Consider the following 14,355-nt stretch of genomic DNA (forward strand, 5'->3'; position numbering starts at 1 on the left):
AAAATAAACTAAAAACAGAAAAAAATACTAAAAACAGCTGCTTGGTCAAGTATCTTTAAATATTTGTTTTTAAATTTATTGGTACTGTTCAATATATTTCTGTAATATATTTAATTGAATTTGAATAATGATTTCTAAAACCTTTTTTTATTGTCTTGGATTTACTGTGTTAAGTTATTACTTAGTTTGTCTGTTAAGCATATTCAGTTGTATCAGCTTGGACACCATGGAAAGTGCTGAGAAAAGCTCACCTCCTCTTCATTCGTCCTCATGGTGGCGGCCTGCCGGCCTTGTTTCTCTGCAGGAGCTGGAGCATCAGCGAGGAGTCCTGATGAACGAGATCCAGGCCGCCAAGAACTCCTGGCTCAGCAAGACTCTGGGTTCTCTGAAGAGCTCTGCGTCCTCGTCCTCCAGCTCATCATCACAGACCCCGTCCTCTCCGAAGGATGGGCCCGCCTAGACGATTCCCCCCGCCCTGCCCCGCCCCTTCCCCCGCCCCCCGCCACTCTTTATGTTTCCCCTGCAGGGTGCATGCATGAGAAACACGAGCTGAACAAGCAAGTGGCGGAGAAATGTGATCTTGTTTTTCCAACAGGTGAGACAGCAAAGCTCACAGGCTTCACGAACTTCAAACAAGCTGAAAAGATGATGAGGAGAAATGGCCGCCTGGCTTTGAGTGAACTTACCTTAGCCCTTGCTGCTTCACAGATGATGAGTCAGGTGAGGGCGAAGCTTCGCTGAGGCCTCATGTGAAGTTCGGCAGTCGCAGCTCACTCAACATACCTGACTGAATTTGTCTCATGGGCCAAATACCTCCCTCATGTGGATAACTGTTGCCACTGCAGAGATATCCAAACAGTTATCAGTGTGTCATTTTGTTTCCTGATTTAACGGTGAGCCTGCACTCAGTCTGACAATTAGGACGTTGTCTTTCTTAATGAAAGTGGCAAAACTACCTGACAATGGTAACATATCTTTGCTGTTTTGGAAATTTAGCAAACTACACAAACCCTCTACATTGCTGGTGATTCCAGACAACCTGAAAAAGGAATATGGCACACAATTTTAAATTAAAAGTTGTATTTCTTTATAGTAATATAATGTAAACAATAATGTCATATTATATATACCAATTTTTGTTTTGTTTTTTTAATTAAATAACCTTGTATAGTTCTTTAAGCAAATGGAAAAAAAAACACAAGGAAGAGTTCGTAAAAGTTTTTTCTACTGTTTGGAAAGTTAATGTCGCCTCCGTCGAAGGCGCCCGAAGCACAGTGTGTTATCGATGAGGTCGAGTCCAAAAGCTGAGAAGCCAAAGTGACGGCCCGCAGTGACCTGTTGTTCAAATCCCGTTTCCTGCTCATGATGATTGATCATACATCCATTGATCTGTTTATCTTTGATCAGAAAAGACCCAAGCACAGCTGTGCTAGTTATCTGTGTCTCTTCCATTTATTTTGATTTTTGATATGCTTAATTTTATATCAACCACTTACAAATAATATAACGCCTGTCCTCATGAGCATTTCAAGACTCAACATGTTTTAATATATTCAAGTTATAAAAAAAGCTTCTTTTAAACTTTTATTAGTTTCTTAGTAGATTTGTTTGTATTGAACTCCTTGTTTTAGTCGCAGATGTTTCATTGAAAAATACCATTAGTGGGTTTTTCCGCTCTGAAAGAAAGGCCATTGTAAATTGTTGATTCTTCCGCCGAGTTGAATAAAAATGAACACAGAGAAAATGGAGTGCACGCATCTCCATCATGTGAAATTATGCAGGGCACAGCAACACCCACATCCGCAAAACATGTTGACTCAGCACATTCAAGTTGACAATTGCACTTTATAAGACAGCAGAGGCCATGAAGTAAATGTAATTTTTTTGTCCCAATTTAAACATTAATCATTTCATTGAGCTTCAGGATTGTTCCATAATTGCCAAACAGTCTTAAAGCCATTTGAAGGACTGTGCCAAAACCCACTTTCCCTTTTTGTCTAAAAATCGTCTTTTTTTAACCACCTGTGTCACATTAAGCAGCTCTAATTTGATAACATGATATTCAAACTTCTGAATCATACTGGTAATATTCACTGTAACTTCATGTTCACATCGGTTTGAGAAGTTATCAGTCCCCAGTTGTTGCACGGGCTTGCCCTCAAAAACAAAAATATTTAAGTAAGATGAGCAGGAAACTGTACTGAAGATTAAAAAAAAAACTCTCAATGGATTAGGCGGTGTTTTATTTTATAAGAAAAGAAAAAAAGGTTTGCTAACATTGTGCATATTTTTTTGTACTTGGTAGATACTGCTCGTTGCAGTTAAGGTTGATTTGTTCAGCCTATAAAGGGTTTCTGTGTTGCTGTAGCATGAGCACGTTAGCCCTGTGCTAACAGGCAGATGGATGCAGCACGGAACCACTTCCTCCCTCGTGCTGGCTGACACTCAAGTTAGCCTTTGGACTCGAACCTGTCGTCTGTGTGTGTGTTTGTGTGAGAGAGAAAGAGAGTGAGAGAGAAAGTGTTCTGCGCTGTAACTCCTGCTAGAGTTGAGATGTTTCCTCTTCACACGGCTGCCTTTTCTGTTGATGACTGAAGCTGTCGGCTGAGAGGACAGATATCAACCTGAACTGTCAGAGAGCTTCAGCTGTGCCATAAGACCCTCCTCCTACTCCTCCTACCCCTCCTACTCCCCCTCCGCAGAGCCCACGAATGGCCCCAATACCCGACACATCTGCTGAATATTTTTCAGCATGTCACACATTTCCTCCTGGAGCTCACCAGTAAAGACGTCAAGAACTGGAGAAACTTCATAGATCCAACAGAAAGGAGCAGTGTCTCTGCATCTTCTGGCCGTATCCCTGTTTGACTGTTGGTTATTATTCATATTGGTCAGTCTGAGAGAAGAAGAATTATGAAGCAAGTACGATGGTCACTGCAGACAGGTTCGAAAGAGCACCCTGTCTATTACGTGCACTAACACAATGTTGACATTTAAAACACTATTTGAAAGCTGTTTGTTTAAAAGGTATTTTGTAATTGATGATTATTGTTGGTGAGAAAACAGCTGCCAGTTTATAATCCACTGAAACTCAAATCTAATTTGTTTTAAAAGCAGTCGTTGAGTCCGATTACAGGCGTTATGTGTTGTGTAGTTTACAGTTTGCTGTCACACCCGTCCAGTAACACAGAGAGGGGCTGCTTCTCCGCCAGTCTGACTTCAACACTGTTTCCTGTACAGTAACTGTTTGAGCTGCATTAATAAAATTCAGCTTTTCTCTTTGTTCACACACTGAGAGCTTTTATTCATCGACATCTTGTACAATACAAATGTTTAATGGTTCCAGTTTGTAGCATGTACAGAAAGTCACTGGTAGAAATCAAGATTCCGAATTACGTTTTCAGTGTTATCATCCAATAACATTTACTTTACAGGTATTCAGTCTTAATTTCAAGCGATTAAGTGGGTCAATGGAGAATACCAGAAAGCAAAGAACAAACAGATAAAACAATACTTTCTATTAACACCTTGTGCCTCATTAACCTTCCGCAAAGAGCAAAAATAAAAACATGAAACTGAAAAAGAAAACACCTGTAATGAATATAAATTTGGTCTGAGCGCTGCACCTGCTAACAGTCAGGAAGAGTCACTGCAAACCACACTACTGTCAAAAAATGAAGAAATTACCCCCCACCACTTTAAATGATAGTGATGCTTTGTGGAGTAAAGTACCTTGTTACTTCCCAAAGTGTTTTTAATAATCATAATAACAAAATAACAGCATCATAAAAACTTAACCAAAAGTAGTATTTTCAGTTATGTTCTGTATCAGGCAATCGGACTACAAGTGTAAACATTGTCTAAATATTTGAGCATAGCTTTTGCTCCTCCATTTTTAACTTCCAGAAGTAATTTGAAGACGTTGCATCTTCCAGCATTAAGAGCTAAGCTTAAAATGTTTGTGTATGATTATTGTAGCCGTCGCAGCACAACACTGACAACACAGCACAGCAGAGATGAGAGAGATCTCCTGTGAGGATCCTTCTTTCCCTCATATTTACTGCGGAACTCTGCCTACTCTACTTTGGTTTGAAGGCTGCTCAACCGGTCACCGACTTCATCAAAGTAGTCATCAGCAAAGCGAAGCATCTGAATAACGGCACTGAGCAGCAGGATGTCGCAGTTTACATCCAACTCCAACTCTTCACTGTAGTTCTTCACAGGGACGATACAGGACATGGGCACGCCAAGTCGAGAGCTGATATCTTGAATCTGGATCACAAAAAGTGAGATGAGGGCAGATTTCAGTTTTGTTTAAATCCAAAATTTAAGGTTAGCTGTTCAGTCTCCTCACCAAATCCTTGATGTAGCCACTCTTGTAAATGTTTCTCACGTCCTCTTTCACCAAAGGACAGGCTTCATCCACTTGAGTGAGTAGAATCAGCTGAGGAATCCCTGCAAATATAAGACATCAATAAGCACATCTGTATTTCTGGTGACTTTCGCATGGACTGTGAAAATATGGATTCATGAGTGTGTAGCTGTTCTGAATGTCCCTTTAGCAAATCTGATCAGTGAAGACATCATAAAGGGAGCTGCACAGCAGAGGACAGCGCTCTCCATCACAGCTTGATTCCAGACCAATGGATTTTTGTTTGGAGTTTGCATGTTCTTGTGTGTACGGGGATTTTAAATGTGCCGTGATTGCATTTCTCAGTCCAGATAACAACTTGTTCATTGGGTGAATAATATTGCTGGAAACCGATCCATGCACTGATGCAGGCAGTGCAACTTCCCACCACTTCTCAGATATTTTCCATGTTCAGTTGTGTATGTTAAGTCTCCTGATGGCCATTTTCAAATGTCAATGTGAGAAACCCAAGAGGGAAATATGCTGTACTTCCCTCACTGACTGCTAAAAGTCAGATAGAACACACCCATGCTAAAGAATAAATACAGTGAATTTGGACTCATTTCTACTGACCAAGGAGGTTGACCTTCCTGCGGATCACATCCAGCTTCTCCTCCAGGTTTGTGGACATAATGGAGATCTTAGAGGCATCAATGACATACACCACGCAGTGGATCTTGTCTTTGAGCTCCGGGGACTTGCGGTAGTTGCTCGCCTCTGAACTCATGGGAGTTGTGGGGTTGAACTGAGTCACATGTTTAAAGAGAAAGTTTGAGTCATTTAAAGAAATATTTTCAGATATTCAACTAAATTTTTAATGGAACAAATGCAGTACCTGATAAAAGTTTGGCAGATGCCCTTTAACAATGCTCATGATGTCGTCTATGTCGAGACCGGCACCCTTCGCGTCCTCCAGTCCCATGGTGTCACACAGGATGATCGGCAGAGGCTTTCCATCACGGTGAGCTTTTACAGAATACGAGCGAAACTGTCGGGTACACAGTGATGCCGTCAGGTCATAAAAAAAAAAGAGGATTTTTTTTTATCAGCAACCAGAGATGAAAATCGTGAGTTCTCAGACACTCACCTGAGTGGTGAGGCTGGTGGCTGCGCAGCCAGCTATGGCCTGGCTGGTGACATGGCCTTTGAATACGGAGTTGATCGAGTTGAAGAAACTGGACTTTCCAGCTCCAACTGGTCCCACGAGCAAAACCCGAACCTGGGAAACGGAGCTGATCAGAGGTTTGTAAGCTTTAATGCCCTCCATCAGCTCTTTCCGTTTCCTGTAGAAACAAAGAATAAAGACACTTTAACATTTTTGAATCTCGAGAGAATGTTTTCACAGTGGTGATATCTGTGATGAGCATTTTAATTAATTACGTTCAGAAAGAGAGCAGCTGAAAACTGACCACTGCAAGTGAACTGTGACAAACTACACAAAGTGTTTCAGTGAATAACAAAATAATGCACAAATGAGGGGATTAATGTACAAGAATAATGCAACAATGAAGGGATTAGTATACAAGTTTACCCTTCACTGGCCAAACACAGACCTTTAACATGTCAATAAGAAACAAAATAATTCACAAAAACTCTGAAGTTCTGCAGAATTGAGTCTTGAAGCCTGTAAACAGATTAGCAATTTCACATTCACAGTTCCTTAATTTTATTGAAATTGCAAATGCAGCTTTATTTCAAATATAAAATCATCAGATGTTCATATTTTATTCTACTACATAAACCATCAGAAAATATTCCATTTATGTTATTAACATATTCATAAATTGGGACAAGAAAATAAGATCATCTCACTGTGCAGGTTCTTCAGTGGAGAGCGAGTAATGCACCTGCCACCTCCTTTGTTTCACTGTTTCTGGGTAGTTGGTTTATCATTCATCCTATCTGAGCTGGTCCTTCTAAAGAGAGTCCTAAACATATGTGATAGGTGATTACTTTACTTTCTCTACAATATAAAAACCAACAAAAAAAAACTCTTCAGCAGGTGGCTGAAGGAACCAGATTGATATATTCCACATCAACCTTCAAATTAAACCTTCAACCTAGCAGCATGCCAACCAAACATTTCTTTGTAACTTTTGAGGATGGTTGCTTAAAAAAAAAGTTTAAAATCATCATGCATGAGAAAGTAGCTCTCGTCATCTTACTCAGATTCCCAGACGATAGTCCTCCATGGCTTCTCCAGTTCTGCAGATTCTGTTGAAGAGCAAACAGCATTGTTAGTGAACGTAAACAAAACAAGGACCCCCATTTACCACTGATAATAAATCCTTTATTCCTATAAAGAATTGCTATGAGTTATATTTTCAAATGAATTTTGCAGAGAATTATCGAAACAAGTCACCAATAGCCCTATAGCTCTAATGAATGGTGACCAAATGTCCCTTGACATTGAAGTAAGTTAAATTTAAGTTTTAATAAAATCTTAATTTAAACCTATTTTCAGTTACTTCAATACTTTCCTTCACTGACTCAATGGAGAGACATTCCTATTCGAATTGCTTCTCACAGTAGCTGCATGGTTGGAAATTCTACCAGGCTTGAAATAATGAGATTCTAAGTAATAAATCATATATTTGCAACACCTCATCCTGTGAATCACTGTGATGCTACATGCATGGTGAGCAGAGGATTTATTTTCAACAATACAAATTGAACTTTGTTCACTTAGATGAACTTACCCTCCACTTGGTAGACTTCACACTCTGTCAGGTTGAGATTGTTACCATGCATTTCCTCAGCGTTGAAGTTGTAATAATTTCCTGGAGCACTGTAAACTACTTTTTGATTCCCACTGATGAGAGCCAGCGCCTCTCCAAAATATGGACCACTGTTAGAAACCATTCTCACTGCATATGCAGGAGTAACGACTGGATATTTGCAGAACTTTCCATTGAAGGAGAACAGAAATGCTGTGTTATCATGCATGTACTGTCCAGACTGATTGAATGATTGAACTGTGTAGCCTCCAAACACATGACCAGAGCTATTGTAGCCCACAGACAGAGTCGGAGAGTGGTTGTCGCATCTCTGGTGGAAGACTGCAACAGTGAAGCCATGGATGCTGGCCTTATACAACAGCTTCAGCTTCACATTTCCTATGTCCGAGCAGATTGTTCTCTGTTGCTGTCTGGTTAGCAGTGGGTTCATCGTGGACTGCTGATCTGTAAACCTGTGATGGTCAGTGGTGTTTGAGCCTGAGGAACAAGAAGAGAACAAAGACATGACAAGAAAAAAAAATACAGGGTTTTCAGGAAAACAGAATTATAAATAATAATTTAATAATAATAACTAATGCTACATATTTTTTGCCATACAATACGCATTAGTGACTAGTGATGTTTGTGTGTGTGTGTGTGTGTGTGTGTGTGTGTGTGTGTGTGTGTGTGTGTGTGTGTGTGCGTGCGCGCGCGTGTGTGCTTCTCACATCTACTAAGTTGATTAAGAAATGTTTTAGCACAATGCTTGCGATTTATACACTATTAATCGCCCTTTACATTTAGCATGGATGCCAACTGAAGAGTAAATAAATACACTGCGTGTATGCACAGTGCATGGAATCAGAACTCATTCCTATTTCAGCCATATGTTTGAGATATGATAACAAATTTGCAATAGACCTAGTGCAAAAGTATTTGATAGATTCCCATATTAGCTTTCAAAAGACAGAAGTCACTTTGCACTGTTTTTCCGGAAAATAATTAAGGAAATCCAAAGTGACAAATTACGCACATTAAAGATAAATTAAACCAACTGTACACTCACTGGACTAATTTCAAAGGAGCACCTCCGGGTTAAGCCAATTCAAGTTGCTGTGATGTAAACTGTTGTCAATCCTACACAGTTTAAATATATTTTATTGAAGTTACTGAAGTTTCTACAGGCACATTCTACAGCGTCTCAGCGTGTCATTTCACCTTTATTCTCTCAGCTGGTCTCCATGCGATATAAAACAGGTAAATACAAACAGTGCTTCCAAATATTGCTGTCTCAGTAAACACACAGAAAATAAATAATGAACGATTACATCTAATAAGAGCGAAACAAGTCAGTCCTACTGGCTGAGAACAGTTTCGATTTCCCTTCAGGTCTGCATGACTCACTGTAACCCACTTTACGTTCCTCTTATCTTCACTCGTTTATGTATTTATTTTCAATAATTTCTCTTCGTAAAACTTCACCGAACGACTTGATTCAGAAAAGAACAGATTCAAATTAACACACGTTTTCTGTCTTACCTTCTCTTCGAGCTGCAGCAATGGAGAGAAGCAATGAGGAGCAGAAACGAAACTTAAATCCAGGATGAGGTGAGGATCCTCCCTCCCATCCTGATGCAGTGCAGGGCAAGGGACCTCTTGTGATCAGCAAATTCTGTCAAGTTAACTGATTATAATTTCATCACTTATTCATCCCTTTACGAAAAACAATTTCAGGGACCCTCAGCATTAACCTAAAACAGGTAGATCTCTAAACACAAGGTCACCTCATGATTTTTCATATAGAATGTGATTGTAGGGTGCTGTCTGGCTCTAACTTTGAGGAAGCTCAATGCTGATGAAATTGTGGCAGTAAAGAGATTCTTTCCCTTGCTCTCCCTCTCTCTCTCCCTCTCTCTCTCGCTCTCTCTCTCGCTCTCTCTCTCGCTCTCTCTCTGCCTCCCATAGAGTGTGCAGCTGACTAGTGATCAGCTGGGAGTGGTGTTTTGAGCAGGACTATGCAACTGTTGCTCTCGCGCTCCCCCTAACTGGTCTCTGTCGTGTTCTTAGGCACCAGTATACAAGCGACACATTTGTAGAACTTCAGAACATTTAAAGGGACTTAAGGCAACTTTTCAAAATTTACCTCAGTGCTGCCGCGATAGGTGCTGTGGGGAACTGCAGCCACCAGCCAAGGCAGCACGGGAGCGCGCACAAACATTTTACAGAATGTCCATATTCACAGCACTGCACCAGGGATGCTCATGCTGTTTACTACGTCGCGGATTACTGCAGGACCACAGCGCATATTATGTTATTTTTGTAAGCATCTATTTTCACTCCCAAATGCAGCTGAAGTTCCCTCCATGAATCAAACGCATATCCAATATTTATTCGCGTGCCTGCCCGGCTTCGGTCATGTTTTTATTTATTTATGTTTTTGACTCACGAGATAACGCTGATAATAGGGCTGCGTTAAACGATTACTTTTGTAATCGATTAATCTAGGAAATAGTTCTTCTATGCATTGATTAATCTAACGATTCATTTTTAAACCCGTCGCGGAGCTCCTCTCCGCCTCCGTGTTTATGCGGCGGGTCCCTGCGCGCTCCGTGGCCGGCACGGAGCGCGTCTCCGCCCGGGAGCAGAGATCCGGAGCTCTCCCGTCAGCCTCCGTGGGGCAGCTCCACTCGGCCCGTGGAAGCCGCGGCCTGCTTCACGCGCCTCCGTGGAGCAAGCCGCGGCGCGGCAGCTCCGGATCTCCGCTCCCGGGCGGAGACGCGCTCTGTGCCGGCCGCGGAGCGCGCGGGGACCCGCCGCATAACCACGGAGGCGCGTGAAGCAGGCCGCGGCTGCTGGAGCTCTCCCGTCGCCGCCGTGGAGCAGCTCCGGGCCGTTTACCCAATCGGCCCCAACTCGGCAGGGAGCGCTGCTGAGACTGGCCGCCTGTGAGTGCTTTGGGACGGGGAGGGGCTCACACAGCACCCGCTGCTTGCTGAGGACAGCGGAGACGTCCTGTCACAAAGAGCACCAGAAAAAGCAGCTAAATTTGTCGCTAGTTACTTTTGACAAAAAAAAAAGTTGAAAAGAGGCTTTGGAAAGTTGCCAGATTTAGTGAGAAAGTCACCAAGTCGGCAACACTGCCCGCCCCTGATCCCAGCAGTGTTTGAGTCCGTGTCCACGGCGGCCATGTTCTTCCTGTTCGGCAACGCGCATACAGCGTCAATTTACGTCACACCCCCACGATTGCGCGGGAAATTCGGACCCCGAACAGCAACAAATTATTTGGCACACAGCCTGGATAAGGCAGCAGACAGATACGCGGATTGGCCTGTTATATTAGGTTTTTAATGCTTCACGACCCATTAGCATTGAATAAAGTGGAAATGCATGTGTAGTTTTTCACAAATCTTGCCTTAAGTCCCTTTAAAGCTAGGGTAGACGATGTTGTCCAAAAGCACTTTTATTCATACTGAGTGAAATGCTCCTTGCCCCCTGGGAGAAGTCAATACATTATGTGGACGGAAAAAGGTGTGGAAAAAATCTGACAACTGTAGCGGCCAAAGGACAGTAAAAACTCTGACCAATCGTAATGCATGCTGCCACTCCGAGAACGGCCGGCGGCTGGCCGGCTGCGGCTGAGCTGTCGGTGGGGCACTTCACTCAGGAGACCGCAGCTGGCTGAACCCCGGTGACCAAGCGAGTTAGACCAGTCGTGGCCGCTCTGAGCTGCATATCCGTGAAGAGGAGCGATCCTCAGTCAAACTCGCTCTGATATGTCACTTTACTCACACATTTCAACTGAGAATGTAACCACCTAGACTGCCAATATGTATTTCTCTTTTTTTTGTTCTTTTTTTTTTTTTTTTTTTGAGGGGGACAAATAAGTTTCACGTTTACCAAACCATGTGAATTATGTAAACGTGGAACTTATTTGGCCCCAGAAAACCAGGGGATGCAAATCTCGGCACAGACAAAATGTGTCATGCCGAATAATGCATCCCCCCCTAAACTGCTGTTAAGCAGGGGATGCAGATCTCGGCAGGCATGCAGAACTCGGCACAACACCAGCCGTTCTTGGAGTTGCGGCATGCAGGCTGCCGCCTGGCACCCAGCCACTTCCCACGTCAACCGGCTGTGCAGCCGTGGGCCGTGCTCCGCGGCTGGGAGAGTGGAGAACAATTGTGTGATTAAGGTGACTGACAGGTTGGAGGCGGAGAATGTGCCTGAAGCTTCATGTTTACCATTCTGTTTGACCCGAATCTGTAACGTGTTTTGTGTCTGATCTAAAAATGTCCATAGCATTTATTAAGAGCGGGATGCATTGTTCGGCAGGACACACTTCATCTCTGTCGAGATTTGCATGTCCTTTTTTTTGTTCTTTTTTTTTTTTTTTTTTTTGAGGGGGGCAAAAAAGTTTCACGTTTACCAAACCATGTGAATTATGTAAACGTGGAACTTATTTGGCCCCAGAAAACCAGGGGATGCAAATCTCGGCACAGACAAAATGTGTCATGCCGAATAATGCATCCCCCCCTAAACTGCTGTTAAGCAGGGGATGCAGATCTCGGCAGGCATGCAGAACTCGGCACAACACCAGCTGTTCTTGGAGTTGCGGCATGCAGGCTGCCGCCTGGCACCCAGCCACTTCCCACGTCAACCGGCTGTGCAGCCGTGGGCCGTGCTCCGCGGCTGGGAGAGTGGAGAACAATTGTGTGATTAAGGTGACTGACAGGTTGGAGGCAGAGAATGTGCCTGAAGCTTCATGTTTACCATTCTGTTTGAACTGGCTAGCATAGCAGCTTAGAAAGCAGGGGTTGTTTGCTCATGTGAGCAGGGTAATTACCGTAATACCTGCAAAAAAGCAGTGTATTCTTTGCAGAGACTTCACGTGTGCTCTCTCTCTCTCTCTCTCTCTCTCTCACACACACACACACACACACACACACACACACACACACACACACACACACACACACACACACACACACACACACACAGAAGGAGCCCGGCGCAATTGATTAGAAGCGCTGCGCTGAAATGATTGCTCAATGTTCAATTTGAAAATGGGTGTTTGATCAGTTCTTAAATAACTAATCAACACTTGAAAAGCTACAGATTCTGTATGCTGTTGTGGGTTCCGCAAACACTGAAGCGCTCGCTGCAAGACGTCGTTATGTCCTCTTCTGCGTATGCGGTACACTTTTGGGTTTTATTTAAGTTCAGACGGGAGATCACATACAAGTCGCATTTTATTGTAAATGTGAACGAACTCGCCAAAAAATCTGATTTCACAAAAAATTCCGAATTGAGCATTAATAGACTGGGCTGTAAATTCAGAATCATGTGACCCTGTAGGCATTTTTGAGGAAAAGTGGGCAACCAGCATTTTTTGAAAGTTCAAGGTGTCCCAAACAAGAATCCACTGGTTGCCCTTCAAATAAGGCCCCTGATTTTCTATATTTCCTCCTCCTAGTTATCCCCCTTCCATGGTAATTTGGGTGTTAGACACCGTTGCCTATCCTGGCTTAGGCTCATAGTTAGGGCACTTCCCAATGTTCAATAATGTTGTGTTTGGTGTTATTTTAAAGAGGACATTTTTAGCTTTCATTTAAATCCAATTATCAACCTTCCTGGCACACATGCTGGTCACTCAAGCTCCTCAAACCACAAAGAACATATTTGTTTTCACAAATTCCGCCCAAATTATTTTCTTAGTTTTAGCCCTGTGGTACCTAGGAATACCAGAGACACAAAAAACAGATACTGAAATACTGACTTGCCAATGGAGTTTCAGAAAATGTATAACATCACCATATTATTACAATCTGGGGGATTACTGTGAGCCTGGAACCCGACTAGGGAGTTACTGCAGACAAGAGTCCAACATGCATGCTGACAGCTTTCATTACTTTGTTGGTATCCATCTTAGGTAACTAACACTTGTTTTTTATTTGATGAATGTGTTTATGTAAATCAACTAAGTTATTTGAAATCAGTGAATTCCATTGATTAAAGATAGCTAGCGAGGTGAATCCACCTCCCATGCAAATTGGGAGCGACAATGTAGAGCCTGTCAAGAACTTTGTGTATCTGGGGTCCATGGTGACAGACAGCGGGGATCTACAACCAGAGACTGACCGCAGACGAGCCCTGGCAGCACCTGCTCTGCAGTCCCTCTGGAAACCACTCTGGCGGTACCAGACCATCTCACGCACAACGAAGCTCCGGATTTACAAATTAGCTGTCCTCTCCATCCTGCTATATGGCTCAGAAACGTGGCCCCTGAATGACAGTCTGGCCTCAGAATCGATGGCTTTGATAGCAGGGCTCTTAGAACCATGGAGAACATCAGGTGGCCCCAGCGAGTTTCTGCTTAGAGCCCGCACAGGCCAGCCCCGAGCATCTTCCTTGGTCGCACAAAGCCGCACCCGCTGGCTGGGCCATGGGCCTTCGTCTACTCCCAGAACATCCGACACGAGCCATTCTCCAGTTTGACTCAGAGGCCTCAGGCTGGAGACGACCACAAGGGAAACCCTGCACCCGATGGCTCGACGTTGTTGCGGGCAACCTCCAACAACACGGAGCTGCTGTGGAGGATGCAGAGCAGCTGGCACAGGACCGCCAGCACTGGAAAAATCTAGTTCATCTGGTCAGCTCAACGCACCGGGACGGGATACCATGACCCTCGCTGGAGCACTAAGAAGAAGAAGACATTAACAAGCTGGCTAAATAAGCACTATAATTTCTGTTTCAGGGTGATCATGGAGCTGCTGGCACTCTGAAGGAGACTGGCCACTCTCTAGCTCTAGAAGAATGTCTCATCTGTCAGGAGACAAAAAATGAAAAGTTATCAAAAGGAGGACAGCAGGGGTTTAACACAATAAAAGGTGCTGCACAGGCACGACACAAACTTTGTGATAGAGACAACCATCCAGCAATTGATCGTATAAAGGAACTTTCTATAACAGATGTGGAAAAACTCCAACCCCAATGCTGAGAAGTTCAACTCCAACTGTGAGAGAGACTCCGATGTCTTGATTCTGCTGACCGCCTACTTCCACAGAATGCCATGCCAACAAATCTGGATGAAAGCAGGGACAGCAAAGGACAGAAAGTACATCCCCATCCGTGCAGTTGTAGAAAAGCTGCAGATGGATGAAGAGGTTCTTGAGCCACTTCCAGGTTTCCATGCACTCAGTGGGAGTGACTCAACATCATACATTTCAG

General features: G+C 43.3%; 2 protein-coding genes across 4 annotated transcripts in view; one reads left to right on the plus strand and one right to left on the minus strand.

Moving 5' to 3' along the window:
• Nucleotides 1-3,289, plus strand: part of rabgap1l (RAB GTPase activating protein 1-like) — a 115,470-nt gene extending 112,181 nt beyond the window's left edge. For both annotated transcript variants that reach the window (XM_030083963.1, XM_030083964.1), the window contains one exon: nt 305-3,289. In XM_030083963.1, coding sequence (XP_029939823.1) covers nt 305-460 — 156 coding nt within the window. In that variant the 3' untranslated portion in view covers nt 461-3,289. The remainder of the gene's footprint in view (nt 1-304) is intronic.
• LOC115382265 (interferon-induced protein 44-like) lies at nt 3,279-9,041 on the minus strand. 2 transcript variants are annotated; one of them, XM_030083965.1, is made up of 8 exons: nt 8,668-9,041; nt 7,111-7,626; nt 6,577-6,625; nt 5,499-5,694; nt 5,247-5,399; nt 4,985-5,156; nt 4,355-4,455; nt 3,279-4,272 (listed from the first exon to the last, which is right to left on the minus strand). In XM_030083965.1, the coding sequence occupies exons 2-8, from the start codon at nt 7,577-7,579 to the stop codon at nt 4,075-4,077; spliced, it is 1,338 nt and encodes a 445-aa protein (XP_029939825.1). In that variant the 5' UTR covers nt 7,580-7,626; nt 8,668-9,041; the 3' UTR covers nt 3,279-4,074. The 2 variants fall into 2 exon arrangements, with proteins under 2 accessions (XP_029939825.1, XP_029939826.1); XM_030083966.1 differs by lacking the exon at nt 8,668-9,041 and adding an exon at nt 8,347-8,440.
• Nucleotides 9,042-14,355: the final 5,314 nt, after the last annotated feature.

Source organism: Salarias fasciatus, chromosome 23 (genome assembly GCF_902148845.1).
Source record: "Salarias fasciatus chromosome 23, fSalaFa1.1, whole genome shotgun sequence".
In the NCBI taxonomy this organism is placed as follows: Eukaryota; Metazoa; Chordata; class Actinopteri; order Blenniiformes; family Blenniidae; genus Salarias; species Salarias fasciatus.

What these genes read in the sequence shown, in the direction of transcription:
- LOC115382265 (XM_030083965.1), bottom strand. Translation starts at nt 7,579, where the DNA reads ATGAACCCACTGCTAACCAGACAGCAACAGAGAACAATCTGCTCGGAC. An exon ending in CCACCAGCCTCACCACTCAG is followed by an intron (nt 5,400 to 5,498) that starts GTGAGTGTCTGA and finishes TGTACCCGACAG; the next exon opens with TTTCGCTCGTATTCTGTAAA. An exon ending in CAGGAAGGTCAACCTCCTTG is followed by an intron (nt 4,456 to 4,984) that starts GTCAGTAGAAAT and finishes TTATATTTGCAG; the next exon opens with GGATTCCTCAGCTGATTCTA.